The sequence below is a fragment of the Symphalangus syndactylus genome, chromosome 21 (genome assembly GCF_028878055.3).
Source record: "Symphalangus syndactylus isolate Jambi chromosome 21, NHGRI_mSymSyn1-v2.1_pri, whole genome shotgun sequence".
NCBI lineage: Eukaryota > Metazoa > Chordata > Mammalia > Primates > Hylobatidae > Symphalangus > Symphalangus syndactylus.
This window is the reverse complement of record NC_072443.2, coordinates 55,474,630-55,491,017: the sequence shown is the minus strand read 5'-3', so window position 1 is coordinate 55,491,017 and position 16,388 is coordinate 55,474,630. Positions and strand designations below refer to the sequence as shown.

At 50.9% G+C, this 16,388-nt stretch overlaps 1 protein-coding gene across 20 annotated transcripts in view; it reads right to left on the bottom strand.

Moving 5' to 3' along the window:
• The window catches only part of IQSEC1 (IQ motif and Sec7 domain ArfGEF 1), a 401,591-nt gene that overhangs the window by 94,253 nt on the left and 290,950 nt on the right, over positions 1–16,388 (bottom strand). The window contains exon 1 of one of the 20 annotated variants that reach the window (XM_063630278.1): positions 2,812–8,137. The exons of 14 other annotated variants lie outside the window; for them this stretch is intronic. In XM_063630278.1, coding sequence (XP_063486348.1) covers positions 2,812–3,230 — 419 coding nt within the window. In that variant the 5' untranslated portion in view covers positions 3,231–8,137. Of the gene's footprint in view, positions 1–2,086; positions 2,156–2,569; positions 2,662–2,811; positions 8,138–16,388 lie in introns of those variants that run through there. 5 more of the 20 variants (XM_063630295.1, XM_063630293.1, XM_063630292.1 and 2 more) reach the window with 5 other exon arrangements.

The window sequence follows — 16,388 nt, the reverse complement described above, 5'->3', positions numbered from 1 at the left end:
CCAAGATTACCTAATGTTTGCAAACCATGCAGGACAGTCCCCTGCGGAGGTGAGCACAGGCCCCCTCCCTTGTCCCTCCACTGCAGAGACCTCTGAGGGGACACCGAGTCCTCCGAGCATTCCCCAGGAAGCAGCTCTCTCAGGATGACTGGGTTGCTGGAGAGCTGGGGACAGGGCCCCTCTGCTCCGAATACGCTGTGTGACCTTGGACATGTCCCTGCCTCTCTCTGGCCTCAGTTCTCCATCTCTAACACAGTGGGGTGGCTCCGGGATGCTCCCTCTGGCACTGATGCTTAATGGCTGGGCAGTGGGCATTGTGGCCACCCCAAGTCACCTCTTAGTTTATCTTTTCCTGTGGGGGGTGGGGGGTGGGAGGAGATGGCACCGCTAAGGCAGTTTCTCTTCTTTCCCCTTAAATCTGGTTTCTGGGCTCTAATTGCACATGGCTTCAGCAGCCTGGCCATCTTGCCAACTGTAATGAGGAGCTGGGCATCATACTGGGGGCAGGGGAGGGTGACCAGAAAGCTATTCCTGTGTCACCTTAATTCAGAATTGTTCAGAGGGGGCTGCACAGGCCAATGTGTCCACTGTCTGGTGGAGCCTGACCACAAAATGAAACAGTGGCTCATCAAAGTGCACAACCAGACCAGTCCAGGACAGGTCCCTCACCACCACAGATCACTGGGCATGCCCAGAGCAACACTCACAAAGCTGACCAGGCAGAGCCGACTGCTGTCCTTGTGAGCCTCATCTCCTGGACAGGGCCAGGGGGAGGGGACACCCACTGTCACTTTTCTGCTCCCTTTGCTCCAGGAACAGATCAGCTGTGACAGTTGAGAGCTTGGCAATTTAAAGTGACAACTGCCTGGCAGAAACATGGGAGGGGAAGTTCCCCAGGACTATTAGGGGTGGGGAGAAGCTTGACTCACCTCTGCCAACCCACCCTGCCTGCTTAGAGCCCAAGGGCAGGTGGTTTTGTAGTAGGAGGTTGCGGGGCGGGGTGGGGGGGGGCTCCCACACTCTAAGACCCTGGCCCAGGAGTGTCTCATCCTCAGGCTGGCAGGTGGGACAGCTTTCCAACAACAGCTCCCATTACACCTCATCCCCCTGCTGCCACCTGCCCCCTATGGGTCAGGGTCCAGAGGTCGCCAAGGCTGTTCTGGTCCCCAAGACTGCTCCCTAAGCCAACTCTCCTGGGGTCTACCGGGAGAGCTCCCTCCACCCCAAGACTGAGAACCAGTCTCTTCCCCACGTGGTAATGGCAGGAGGGGCTGCCCAAGGTCACACGGGGTTGGGAGGCAGGGACAGGGCCAGGTTGGACCCAGCCCTCCAGCCCTGCCAAAGCTTCTCCCTCCCTCCCAAGGCGCGTCCATGTGGCTCCCAGCGAATTCCTGAGATGCCTCAACCTCCCGCTCGCAGGCTCGGGACCCTGGCGGGATTTCTCCGCCCGGAGGCAGCAGCGGTGGTGGAGGCGGGGTGGGGGTGGGGAAGAGAAGCAGGGTAGTGCGGAGTCGGGGGTTGGGGAATGCTTTGCACGGCGACCCTCGGGGTTTGGATTCACCTACCCCCGCTTCGGGGAGGCAACCAACTGCATTGATGCGGAGATGGAGCACCCCTGCCCCTCCCCGACCCCCAATATCGCGCCTTTAGCGTTCGCAAGGCTTCGGGATAAGCCGTCTGTATAGCCGCCGAGGTTGAGGCTTCTGCGTCCTCACCGCTCCAGTCCCAGAGAGCGACACCGCAGAGCCCAGCTCAGAAAGACTGGCGATGGCGCGCCCCGGCCCCCATTCCCGTGAGCTTGGCAGCCGCTGATCCCCAACCCCACAACCCTGCGGCCGGTGCGGGCTTAGCAACTGCGGCCTCGCAACCTCCTTCCGAGCCCTGCTCCGCGAAGCCCGCCGCGATCCCCGCGCGCCCCAGGTTCCCGAGAGCCAACTGCGCGTCGGTGCAACCGCGGCCCCGGGGGCGGAGCTGCCGCCCAGGCCTCCCCGCGGAGGGCATTCCGGGCTGCAGCCCCAGCGACCCCCGCCCGGGGCCCCGCACCGCACCGGCCGCCGCGCGCGTCCCCCGCCGGCCCGCCTCCTACCTCGCGGGTCCGCCCGCAGCCGCCGAGCGCGCGCCGTCCCCGCGGCGGGCGCGGCCCCAGAGCGTCCGGTGGCCGGGCGGGGGGGGGGGGGGGCGGGGGCGGGCGCTCGGGAGCCGGAGCCGGAGCCCGATACCAGCGACACCGGCGGGGCGGCCTCCCCGCGCGCCGCCCTCCTGCCCGCCCCACCGCCCGTGCGCCGTGACCTTGGCGGGTGGCCTCGCCGCGCCTGGCCTCAGTTTCCCCCCTCGGAAGGTGTGTGTGCGTGCGCGGCTGTGCTGGGGGGCGGGGAGGACGGTGCCGCCCCGGCCGCCGACGTCACCCGAGCCTGGACGAGTGGAGGGCGCTCAGGTCCGTGCAGCAGCTGCAGCGGATGGGCCAGGAGAGCGGGGTACGCGGGGTCCAGGCGCGGAGCAGGGGGCACTGCGACCCCCGGCATTTCCCTCAGACTACCCCAGACCCCCAATAAACAGCAAGCAAACGCACCTCAGGCCAAGTCCCCCGGCTCCTCCCAGGGACAGCTGCAGCCCCGGCCCAAACGCCCCACCCCCGCCGCCGTCCCCAGTTCGCAGATGGGAACACTGAGGCCCAAAGCAGGGAAGCCACTGGCCCAGAGGCGCACAGCTGCACCACGCTCCTCCGCGTCCCCTCTAGGACACACCCTCCTGACTGTTTGGGGACGGGGTGGGGACCTGGGCCTGCCGGTGCCGCCCCATCCCTCAGCCGACCTCGATTTAGATGCTGGGACGGGTCCTGGTGGCCTGGCGACTGTTACAGAGAATGGGGTGCGCACAATCGGAAGGGAGCCCAAAGACGGGGAAGAAGTGGCGCAGATAGCAGAGGCTGGGCCTGGAAGGGATAGGGGCGGGAGCGCGCCCGCAGGGGTGCACCTAAGGAGAAAGCGAGGACGCGCGACTGCCCTGCCTGGTGGGTCGCAGAGCAGACCTGCCCCGGAAGCCCTGAACGCCGGGCCGGGAGCGGCGGCCTCTCCCCCGCAGCCGGAACCCCGCGGGTCTGGAGCGCGGGCGTCAGGTGGCGGGCTGCGATTGGGACGAGGCGCCCCCTGGTGCCCGGAGGCGGCGAGACCGGAGGCCGGAGGGACGGGGCCGCCAGGGCCCAGCCAGAGAAGGTGAGCGAGTAATGTCATGAGTCAGGAGACCTGGCTCTGTGGGTCCTGCCATGAGGGGCTGTGTGACCTTGGGCAAGACGTTTCCCCTTCTGGACTTCTGGGAAGAAAGGACAGAAGGAGGGACCCTGATTTTTACCTCTGACATCTCATGACCCTGGACATCTGGGCCAGGTGAGAATGGGCAAATGGATCCAGAAAGGCACAGACGGATCAGAAGTGAGATGTAGGCACTGTTCAGCACTGGAGGAGGATTATTCATTTACTTGAGGCAGAAACTAGTATCTCAATTTTACAGACAAGGACACCGAGGCAGAGAGGTAAAGTCATCTGCCCACATTCACACAGCTGCTAAGGGGTGAGCTGGGATTTGAACACCCACCTGCGAAGCTGTAGAGTCTAAGCAGTGTGCCTGACTGCCCCACTCGCCACTCTTGCAGAATTTATTGAGCATCTAAGTTGTCCCTAGAATACCCAAGGCACTGGTGACAGAGACGAATAAGGAACGGCCCGGCTCCTGGTGGCTCTTCCTGCCTCGTGGCAATAGTGAGCCCATGGCTTCTTATCAGTGCTCACAGCCAACTGGACAGTGGATCCCCTGGGGATGGGCTTGTGGGCTGAAATGTGAGTCCCAACCCCGCTGCATATTCTACCCTTCCATATTATTGGAGGTTTAAAAAATATTTTTAAGGGCCAGGTGTGGTGGCTCATGCCTGTAATCCCAGTGCTTTGGGAGGCTGAGGTGGAAGGATCACTTGAAGCCAAGAGTTTGAGGCCAGCCTGGGCAACACAGCGAGACTCCATCTCCAAAATAAATTAACCAGGCATGGTAGTGCACACCTGTGGTTCCAGCTACTCGGGAGGCTCAGGCAAGAGGATTGCTTAAGCCCAGGAGTTCAAGGTTATTGTGAGCTATGATTGCACCACTGCACTCCAGCCTGGGCGACAGAGTAAGACTTTGTCTCTTAAAAACACCTTTTTTTTTTTAAAGAGCAGTTAAGGGAAGATAAGATCCTTGTAGTTTTAATATTTAAAAATGCAGTCCCTGAGAAGCCATATACTTTTGTTATCAGTGCCAGGAGTAGGTCACCTGGCTGGTTGGAAGGCAGGTGAGGAAGTAAGAATGACAAAGGTTTTAGAATCTGTTGGACCTGGGCAAGTCCCACGACTTTTCTGAGACTCATGTGAACTCATCCTTAAAATGGAACTGAAGCTAAAAATTCCCACCCTGCCTTGCTTCAAAGGCTGCTGTGAGAATTAACTATGATAATGTGTGGAAAGCCTGCACAAAATGCACTGTGTAAATATTTTCATTCCCAGGAGCCGTGAAGGAAGATGTCGAACATTTAACTGCATAAAAATTAAAACTATGTAAATGGAATTAAAATACCATAAACAAAGTAAAAAAGACAAATGGTAAACTGAAAAAAAATGTCTGCTGCAGCACATATGACAGAATTTAACTGAGGAAAATGAGATGAAAGTTAATTTCCCTAATACATAAACAGGCCTTTCAAATCGATAGGAAAAAGATGACTAACCCATTAGAAAAAAAGAGCAAAGGATATGAACAAGCAGCTCATGGAAAGATCTTCAATCTCACTTATAATTAAATGTATATTAAAGAAATACAAATCAAAACACAACATGGTTGCCATTTTTTAATCTACCAAGTTGGCAAAAACGAACAAGTTTGCTAATACTTTTGCTGCTAAAGGTGGGAAGAAATGAGCACTCTCAAAAATGCTGTAGAGTGAGGTGCCAGATGGTGCAACCAATCGGGAAGGGTATGGCAAAGCTACTACAGCACGCTAATATAAAAATACAAGGACAGACAACACAGCACTGTGTGTACCAGTAAACAACAAAAGAAAAGAGCCATCTTCAGGGTCCAGCAGTAGGAGAGGGAGTAACTTCATTAAGATACCCATTGCTGGGACTTTGTCCTAGGATAGACAGATCTCCAGGTCATATTTCTACTGAAAAATTCAAGGAACAGAAGACTGTATATCATGATCCTTTTGTGTACAACTTAAAAGGCTCTATGTAGACATGTGTGGGAATTTCCTAATTTTCCCAAAGGACACAAATATGCCAAAACAAAAAAACTCTTATTGATGGATACCTTTTGGGAGGACTGAGGGGTGCATGGAATGGATATGTGAGGCGCTTTTACTTTTCATTTTATACTTTTTTGTAATAATTGATTTTTAAAAGGTCAACAGGGGTTATCTGGGCAAAAGCTCATGGGCCAATTGAAGTTTCTTCTTGACATGTCTTTATATTTAAACAATCAGGTTTGCAGTGCTTAATGATGGGGATACATTCTGAGAAATGTGTCCTTAGGTGATTTCATCATTGTGAAACCTCATAGAGTGTTCTTACACAACCTAGATGGCACAGCCTACTACACACCTAGGCTATATGGTATGGCCTAGTCCTCCTAGGCTACAAACCTGTTCAGCATGTGACTGTACTGAACACTGCAGGCAATTAATCACAATTATTCCCTTGGTTTCCTCCATATATAGTTATTCCAAATCAATAAGAAAAAAACATGAACAACTCAAAATAAAAATGTCCAATTAATTTGACCAGGTAGTAGATATTTGTGTATCTAAACATAACAACATAGAAAAGGTACGGTAAAAATATGGTATTATCATCTTACGGGACCACCATCATATATGTGGTGTGTCATTGACTGAAATGTCATAATGCACATTGCTATAAATGTTTTTAAAGTGAATAAAAATTATTGAAGTATTCTTGTTCCTTAAAGCCCACCAGTGAGGGATTTGTTAAACAGATTATAATTAAGACACGTCCATATGATGGAAGCCTATGCAGCCATCAAAAAGAATGTGGCAGCTCTACGGCCAGGCACAGTGGCTCATACCTGTAATTTCAGCACTTTGGGAGGCCAAGGCAGGTGGTTCACTTGAGGCTAGGAGTTCAAGATCAGCCTAGGCAACATGGCAAAACACCATCTCTACTAAAAATACAAAAATTAGCTGGGTGTGGTGGCATGTGCCTGTCTTCCTAGCTACTTAGGAGGCTGAAGTGGGAGGATCACCTGAGCCAGGGGAGATTGAGGCTGCACTAAGCTGTGATCACTCCACTGCACTCCAGCCTGGGTGACAGAGTGAGACCCTGTCTCAAAAAAACAAACAACAAAACAAGACAAAAACAACAACAAGAAAGTGTCATCTCTACATGGACTGGTATGATAAGGAACAATCCCCAAGATATTTTGGTAGGTGCAATAAAGGATGTAGGGTGTGTTACTTTTTATGTAAGAAAGAGGGAGTAAGCCAGGTGTGGCAACTCTTGCCTGTAATCCCAGCTGCTCAGGACGATGAAGTGGGAGGATCACTTGAGGCCAAGAGTTCAAGAGCAGCCTGGGTTAATGTAGCAAGACTCCCTCTTAAATTTTTTTTTAAATAAAAATAAAAATCTGGAATTAAAAAAAGAGAGGGGGTATAGAATATCTGCTGGTACCTGATATGTTGTCTCTGACAAAGATGCTCAAGAAACTGGTACATGGTTTCGCCATGTTGCCATGCCCTGGGGAAGGTGATGACTGAGAGTGAACTGTAGAGACAGTGGGGATGGAGAGCTGCCTGCTACACTTCCTGCTTTGCGGGCAGCTATAAAGTGGGGGGTCGGGGGGCAGGATCAAGGCCAAGGCTGATCTCTGGGTAGGTTGAGTGGTTTTGTTTCCCAACATGAAGCTTTGCCCCCCTAGACGTCTTCGTGCCCTGGGGGATGGAGTGGAAAGGAGACTGGCTTTTCACTGAAATGTTTCATTTAAGTATTGTTTGCATGTATTGCTACACGCATGTATTACTGTTTGTAAAATATTATGTTTAAAAGTAATTTTCTGAGTGGGGAGCTGAGAAGCCTGATTTCTAAGAGCCTGCTGTGGCACTCAGGATGACTCCCTGTGTGACTTCAGGAAGGCAGGTGTCCCTTCTGAATCTCAAGGTCCCCTCTATCAAGAAGCATAAGACGAGTGCTAAGACTCCTTACAGCTCTGATGCCATACCAGCTCCAGAACCTTCTCCCTGGAAGAGCCACCTAGATATGGAATGGCTGCTGGGGAGGTAGGACTCCCTGTCCTTGGGCTCATGGGAGCAGGGCTGAGGGTAAACTGCCTTGGATGACTTTTAAAATCCCTCCCAGCTCGGCAGTGTGCTGTTCCTTCTTCGTTCTCCCATTCCCAGTGCCCTGCCTGGAAACTCTTAGTTCATATTTCCTCTCTAGGTTACCCCGGGCAATGGTCTCGTCTGTCTGGGTTGGAGGTCAGTCCTGTGGTGTGGGGACAGATGACACAGCACTGGGCGCCCACGTGGGGCGGGGACATCTAGGGGAACAAAGCATCATGTTGGGAAACAAAACCGCTCACCCCACCCAGAGATTAGCCTTGGCCTCCATCCCGCCCCCTGCACTTTATAGCTGTCCACAAGGCAGGAAGTATAGCAGGCAACTTTTGGTTCCCATTGTCTCTGCAGTTCACCATCGGTCATCACCCAGAACCTTCTGTGACTCCCTACTGCCCACCAAACCAGGTAGACACTCTTCAGGGGACATTCAAGCTCCCGTACTTTCTGGCCTCAATTTGTCCCTTCTAGCTCTTCACTCTGTCCATTATTGTCCCTTATCAAAGCAATTTTCAATAATACACATTCAATCACATCCCTTCCCTGCTCTAAACGCTTCTGTAGCTCCTGTGACCTGTGTAATAAAGTCCAAGCTCCTTAGGAACTAGCATTTGCCTCCCTGCTCAGCTCTATCTTCAGCTATGTCTCTCAAAATTAGGCTGAACTTAATGCTTTTCAAGCACACTGTACTATTTCATATCATTGTGTATTAGCACATACTATTCCCTTGTTTTCCTCCATATATAAAGAGTTATTCCAACTCAATCAAAAACAAAAAAAACATGAACAACTCAAATTAAAAATGTCCAATTAATTTGACCAGGTAGTTCAGTGAAAAAGAAATACAAATGGCCTGTAAACATTCAAAAAGATGTACAACCTTACACAGAAACACAAATCAAATGATAATCTCATTTTCATCCATCAAATGGGCAAAAATTCATAGAAAGCTCATGTCTCTTTGTGTATTAGCTGAAGTCCAAACCCATCCTTTAAATCCAACTCTAAAAGTGTCACCTCCTCTAGACGTCATCTTCTTGGCTCCCAGTGTCCTGTACATCTTGAGACAGTGGGGCCAGGCACAGAGCAGAAATTCTATAAATGTTAGCTATTATTAATAAAAATAACAGCTACCATGCTGTTCTGTGGTCATCAGCTAATAGTTCTGTCCACCTGCTCAGAAGGTCCCTGAAAGCAGGAATAGAGTCTGCTTCATCACTGCTTTACTAGGACCAGCACAGGGCCTGCTACAGAGCCGTGCCCTGTAAGCAGACAGGTGAGGTACATGCAGCAGAGGGAAGGCTGGAGCCAGGAGCCAGCCCTCAAGGGCTGCTCTGCTGGGGAGAGTCGGCACTGTGGAGGGGAGGGCTGAAGGAGAGCCAGGTAGTGGGCACAACCCCAGGCTTGCAATAAACACAACTTCCATGAACTGGTACCCACTTCGTGTCAGACAGCACTGTGCCAGATACTTTATCCAAACTATCTCTATTCCTGCAGATTCTTTGAGATGGTTGGTGTGCCCCCCATTTTACAGGGGAGAAAACAGAGGCTCAGGAAGGGGGAGTGACTTACCCAAGTGAGTCTTTTTTTTTTTTTTTTTGAGACAGAGGCATGTGCTGTCGCCCAGGCTGGAGTACAGTGGCTCGACTTTGGCTCTCTGCAACCTCTGCCTTCTGGGTTCAAGCAATGCTCCTGCCTCAGGCCTCCCAAGTAGCTGGGATTACAGGTGCCTGCCACAATGCCCAGTTTTTTTGTTTTTTTTAAATTTTTAGTAGAGATGGGGTTTCGCCATGTTGGCCAGGCTGGTCTCGAACTCCCGGCCTCAAGTGATCCGCCCACCTCAGCCTCCCAAAGTGTTGGGATTACAGGCATGAGCCACCATGCCCTATCCTAAGTGAGTTCTTATCATTACACTACACCGCCTGTGCTGGCTTGTGGGCACTTGACAGATGCATGAGGTTGGACATTTCATGTTCCCTATCTGGAACTCTACCCTCCCGTCTGAGAAATGGCTCTATATTAGGGGTTTCTCAAACTTAAGAACTGATGGACCTCTAAGAATATGGTTCCCAAGCTCCATCAGGCCCCGCTTTTAGAAACACTGCATCCAATGGTAAACACTGCTACACTGGAAGGTCCTGTGATGACCACATGTTCATAAAGAAAAGGCAGCCACAGACATCAGGGAGCAGAGCTCAGTTGGTAGAGGATCGTCCAGATGACCTGAAGCATGCTTTTGTTAAAATGTGGGAGGAGTTTTCATCTTCACGAAAATGATGTTTAGAAATGTATTGTCTTGGCCTTAGCTGGAGTGGTCAAAAATAATAATAAATAATAAAAATTTATTGTCAAATGATTTTTGACAAGGTGCCAAGACAATTCATTGGAAACAATCATTTCTTTAACAAGTAGTGCTGGCCGAGCGCGATGGCTCACGCCTGTAATCCCAGCACTTTGGGAGGCTGAGGTGGGCAGATCCCCTGAGGTCAGGAGTTCCAGACCAGTCTGGCCAACAAGGTGAAAACCCATCTCTACTAAAAATACAAAAATTAGCCAGGCGTGGTGGTGTGCACCTGTACTCTCAGCTACTCGGGAGGCTGAGGCAGGAGAATAGCTTGAACCCGGTGGCAGGGTGGGGGGTGGCGGAAGGTGCAGTGAGCTGAGATCTAGGCACTGCACTTTAGCCTGGGCGACAGAACAAGACTCCATCTGGAAACAAACAAACAGACAAAAACAAGTAGTGCTGAGACAACTGGCTATTTATACACAAAAGGATACATTTGGGCCCATGCTTCCCACCATACACAAAAATTAACTCAAATTAATCAAAGACCTAAATGAAAGAGTTAAAACTATAAAACTCTTAGACAAAAACATAAGAATAAATCTTTGTGACCTTGGGTTATACAATGATTTCTTAGATACAACACCAAAAACATAAGCAAGAGAATTAAAAATTTATAAATTGGACTTCATGAAAATTAAAACTTTTGCACTTCAAAAGACACCATCAAGAAAGTAAAAAGATAAGGCCCTGCATAGGCTTATGCCTGTAATCCCAGCACTTTGGGAGGCCGAGGCAGAAGGATTGCCTGAGCCCAGGAGTTCGAGGCTGTAGGGAGCCATGATCACGCCACTGTACTCCAGCCTGGGTGAGTGAGTGAGACCTGATCTCCAAAAAAAAGAAAAAAAAAAAAGGAACTGAGAAACTGAGAAAATTATATAACTGATACTGGAACCTGTATGTAGAGTATGCAAATAACTCATGACTCAATAACAAGGAGACAATACAATTTTTAAATGGGCAAAAGGTTTGAATACACATTTCATCAAAGGAGACATATGAATGGCCAATAAGCACATGAAAAGATGTTCCACATCAAAGAAGTGCAAATCAAAACCACAATGAGATATGACTTCGCACCCACTAGGACAGCTAGAAGCAAAAAGCCAGACGATAATAAATGTGGGACAGGATGTGGAGAAATGGAAACCCTCACACACCACTGGTGGGAATACAAAAAGATGCAGCCACTTTGGAAAACAGTTTGGCCATTTCTAAAAGGTTAAACAGAGAGTTACTATGTGACCCAGCAATTCCACTTCTAGGTATGTACTAAAGAGAAATGAAAACATATGTCCACATCAAATCTTGTATGCAAATATCCATAGTAGTAGTATTTACAATAGCCAAAAAGTGGAAATGACCCACATGTCCATCAACCAGGGAATGGATAAACTAACTACAGTGTATCCATACAATGGAATGTTATTATTCAGCAGTAAAAAGGAATGAAAGACCAGACGCAGTGGCTCATACCCAACACTTTGGGAGGCTGAGGCGGGAGTGTCGCATGAGGCCAGGAGTTCAAGAACAGCCTGGGCAACAAAGTGAGACCCCTGTCTCTACCAAAAAAAAAAAGGAATGAAGTACTGATACGTTCTATTCTACAACATGGATGAACCTTGAAAAACCTCACGCTAAGTGAAGAAAGCTAGACACAAAAGGACACACGTTGTATGATTCCAAAAGGATATGAAATGCTCAGAAAGACATATCTACAGAGACAAAAAATGGTTGTTGAGGACTTGGGATGGCACAAGGGACTGAGGGAAAATGGGTATGTGGTTTATTTTCAGGGTCATGAAAATGATTAAAAATAAAATTGTGGTGATGGTTACAGGATTCTGTAAATATAGTAATAATAACCGAACTGTACACTTAAAATGAGTGAATTTCATAGAGTAAAGTATCCCTCAATAAAGCTTTAAGAAAACACGTGATGACTAAATGAAACATAAGATCCTAGGTTGGGAGGAAAGCTTGGTAAAAAGGACATTATTGGGACAGCAGGCGAAATGTGACTTTTAAGTTAGTTGTATATTAGATCCTAGTATCATGTCCATGTTAAACTTCCTGAATTTGACTACTGGACCATGGTTATGTAAGAGAATGTCCTTGTTCTTAGTAATTATGTGCCAGAGCATTATTTACGGATGAAAGTTACATGTGGCATGTTTGCAGTGACATCTCAAATGCTTCTAAGGGAAAAAAACGGTTTTTAAGAGAAAGCAAAATTTGGTGGAATGTTATTAGTGATGAGTTTGGGTGAAAGGTACATGGGAGAATTTCGTTTTGTATTATTGTTGTAACTCTTCTTTAAGATTGAAATCACTTCAAAATAACTTACAACTCTTAAAGAATCCACACATTTAAAAAATTATTGTTTGGACCTTGAATAAATCTATAGACCCTGAATGGAGAAAAAGCCCTGAGCTAGTTGTGAACAGAGTTCCTAGACAGGGTGCCCCTGCTCATCACGTCTATTGCACCCCAAAGAGAAGACAAAGACATAGCCAGAGGGCAGGGTGAGAACATGTGTCTGTGTATGCCATAGCTTGCATTCACTCAGTCATTTACCCAACAAATATTTCCTGGGTGCCATCATGTGCAAGGGTAATCGGCTGTGAAGCAGAGATAATCAAATCCCTGCCCTCAGGTGTTGAGATGCAGCTGGGGGTCGGGGGAGCGCTCTGCAGGAGGGGGAAGCCAATGTGGAAACCCCTCAGCTAACACCCAGGCCCCAGCCTCCCACCAGATCTGGAGCCTTGGAGGGCAGGGATTTGTGTCTGAATCACCTCTGTGCACACTTTCCACCAGCAAAGCTCAGAACGGAATCAGCAGGAGTGGGTAGGAGGGAGGGTGGCTGGGGGCTGTCCAGGTGAGGGGCTGCAGGGATGGAGGGAAGCATTATCAAGGGGGGAGGCTAATTCACCTCCCACCAAAAACCCAGCATCAGGCCAGCCACAGTGCTGGCCACGCAAATATCCATGAGGTAGCCTCCACCTCCACCACTAAGCCCTTGACTCCTGGGGGCCACTCAGGGACTCCAGCTCCTGGAGGTTACACGGATTCCCAAGCTGGGAACCCCTGAATTATTTTAGGGGATCTCTCATCCCATATGTGCAGCCAACACTGCTGGTAGACCAAACAAATACTATGTTTCACACATGAACATCTTTCAAACCAAAATAGAAGCTGCTTTGATAAATAAAATTTACAGACTCCAAAATCATCTAAAAATTGGTTCTTAACAGCTTCCGGTCATCCTGTAGTTTTTCAATCTTGGATATTAACCCTTGTGTGTGGGGGGTGTGCATGGCATGGGGGCAGGGGGTGTCTCATAATTTCTGATGATAAACAGGTCTCTTCCCTTTACTTGAAAAGCCCAGGAGTGCAAATGGAGTCCCCATACTTTACGGTGTGGGGGAAGAATCAGAGGATGAGGCCTGCACTGCTGGACCTCGGGTGGAGACCACAGCCCAGAGCTCCCTGCTCTGCAGGGCTCTGGAAGATGAGGGGATCTGGGGGCCCAGAGCCAGGCACCCAGTGTTACTGGCCTGCCTGCCCCCAGCAGACCAGCAGTCCTCCAGGACAGCAGCTGGGCCAAGGCTGAGTCTCTCGGGAGTCCTGGGCAGTCAGCACGTAGCTGGGTGACCACAGAGGCAGGCAGGTAGGAGGTGCCTGGACAAGGGGGCTGACATTCACAGCAGGCTGGGCTGGCTCAGGGCTTTGAGCCCGGCTCTCCACCTGCTAGCTGTGTGGCCACTGAGCACTCAGGACGTGGCTGGGGCGATGGAGGCTGAGTTTTTCATTTTGTGAATTTTAATCAGCAAACATTTAAATAGCCACCTATAGCTGGTGGCTACTGCTCTGGGCAGCCTGGCTCTGGAGGCTTCGTAGGGACAGGGAATGGAAATGGCCCTGAAGGTGAGCCAGCCAGCTTAGCTCCCCCTCCCTTCTCAGCAAGGATTTGAGGGTCCCCCTTGCAGGGCAAAGGCTGCAGTGTCTGGACAAGCCTCAGCTCCCTCCCTGGTCCGGTCCAGGCATTTGCACACATCACAGCACACAGAGTGCCTCTGCCCAGAGCGGTGCACACAAAACCAGGTACTCTGTCTGATACGAGCAACTTAAGGGCTCTTCAAGGGGAATTTTATGACAGTAACTTTTTGACTTTGTATATAATGACTTTAGAGCTTACTCTCCTCACCCCAACCTGTGTGAATTAACAGCCCAGCAAAATCCTAATGATACATATCCTGTGATTGCCAAATATGAACACAAATTCCTCCCATCCTGGTACCCAGGCCTCTCCTGGGTAGCCCCCTCCTCCACCTGAGCTGGGGGCTACTTCCCCTCCCCTTGGGCATACAATTTTCCTTTCAGGAGAAGGTGGCAGAGGTGATGGCTGTGCCTCAAGAGGCCTTGTGGCTTCTGATTCACTCTAGAAGTGCAGCCTCAGATGCCATGTGGAAGGTGTGACTGGGGCACATGGAGGGAACTGAAGGGACCCCGGTGTGAGAGGCTTGTCTGCCATTGTGGGGGCCATGTGGAGGGAACTAAGGGGACCCCCATGTGAGGAGGCTGGTCTACCATTGTGGTGGGGGCACGTGGAGGGGCCCGAGCTGCCTGGCCGACAGCCAGCATCCACTGGCAGACATGGGAGTGGGGCCTTCTTGGAACTTCCAGCCCAGCTGGGCATAGCCAAGGGCAACCAGCACAACTGCCCAGATCTTCCAAACACACAACCACGTGTTTTAAGACACTATGTTCTGTGTAGTTTGTTACACAGCAAAATCTAACTGAAACACACGTGCACACAGCCCCCACTCTAGAGACTGCCAGCTGGTGTTGCAGTTCAGGGCCCACCCACGGCCCCAGGAGGCAGCAGCACACCCCGAAGCACTGCCTGGGCCCAGGGGCAGGGGCATGAGCAGTGTCCATGGGCCGCTGGGGAACTCTACCTTTTAAACAGAGCAGAGACCCACGTCGAGCCCAGAGACAGGCTGTCTTTGGGAGATGCCTGGGGTCTGTGCTGGGCCAGGCTCTGACTGGCGGAGCCCCTGCAGCCTGGCCTCTCCTGACACATTTGCAGTCAAAATCAAAAAGCCCTGCTACCGGCGGGTATCGCTCTCCCCATTTTATAGATGAGAAAACAGATTCAGGAGCAGGAGACACTTGTCCAAAGTCAGTTTTGCTAGGCTTTGTCTTCCTCCAGGTCTTTTTGGCCCCCCTCCTTGCAGTGGTAGGGGCGCCCCTAATTCACAAGGGTGGAGTGTAGGAGAGGAAGCTGGCAGGGGCTGCATGAGACTGTGGGGAGGGAATCACGTGTCTTCATGCAGACAGAGCCCAAGGCAGTTAGGGTGGGGGGACAGAACTCCTAGGAAGAGGGTCGGGGAGCTGCAGCAAGGACTCTGTCTCCAGCTGGTATGCGGGATCCAGACAGAGCAGGTGGGGTCGGCTCTGTAACTGGCCTGTCGTTACAGAGACAGGCCGTTCTAAACATCCAGAGAACTGAGTAGTGGGGACGCCAGCTGTGGGCCCAGCTGCCCCTGGGAGGAGGGCAGAGGCCAGCCTGGCTCTCTACCTGCCCCACCCACTGCACCGGTCCACCCTCCATGTCTCTAAGGAAAGCTTGGTTCTAGGTCTCAATTCTGATGCTGCCACTTTCTGGCTGGCAAGGAACTTGTGCGAGTCACTTGGCTTGCCTCAGTTTCCCCCTCTGCAAGATAGGGCAGATATTCCTGTTGGACAGGATTTATTGTGAGAATGGAATGAGATCATAGTTGGGACCATACTCATACACACATTAGAGCTTATCACCCATTTTGTACTTGAAAAACATCCCGTTTTCTTTGCTGCCGCTCGAAAGCATCCACAGGCCACCCACCCCTCACTTCTGGGTCTGCCTATCTCTGCGGTTTCTATGCTTGCAGATGAAACGTAATTCTTGGCTGTTGGAAGTTTGGGGCTGAGCCCAGCCATCCCTCCCTGTCTCTTGGGCCCCACCCGTACCCCGCCCCAGAGTCCAGAGCCCCTAGCATGTCCAGCTTGCCAATGGAGGCCACCCTTCCCCCAACCAAGGTCACAGAATTCCCTGTCCTGTGGGAGGAGAGCTTGGTAATTTCTCAAAGTCCTTGTAGCTCTGACCTTCTAAGCCTGCACTCCTCTAGGAAGCCAGGTGAGAGAGCAGAGGAACTACCCTTCCATAAGCCCACCCCAGGAACCCCAGGGAGGGGCCAGGTGCCTGGTCTTCTGAGAGTCTTCTAACAGTCTGTAACTGAAGATGAAACGGGGTTAGTTAGGTACTTCTTGGCGGTTCTGAAGTTCAGGACTGAACCTAGCTGCCTTTCCTGGATGTGTCCGTCCACTACCATCACCACCTTGTCACCCTCCGTCTGGGGTCTGAGGCCAAGCTGGACACCTCTCCTTCCCGCGTTGAAGCTCAGAGGTGAGCCTCAGCTGACCCTCCCTCCAGCAAATGTTTACAGAATGAGGTAAGCATCCTCCACCAGCGACCGTCAGGCTGTCCACTGTCCACGCCTACCAAGATGTCCTCTCTGAGAGTGCTGCCATTAGTCTCCAAACCCTCTGTCCTTTGAGCCTGAATCCCCAGGGGTCTGTTCATACTCCTCTTCCCTCTGCCGCCAGGCCCCCATCTTTGCTGGCCACCTC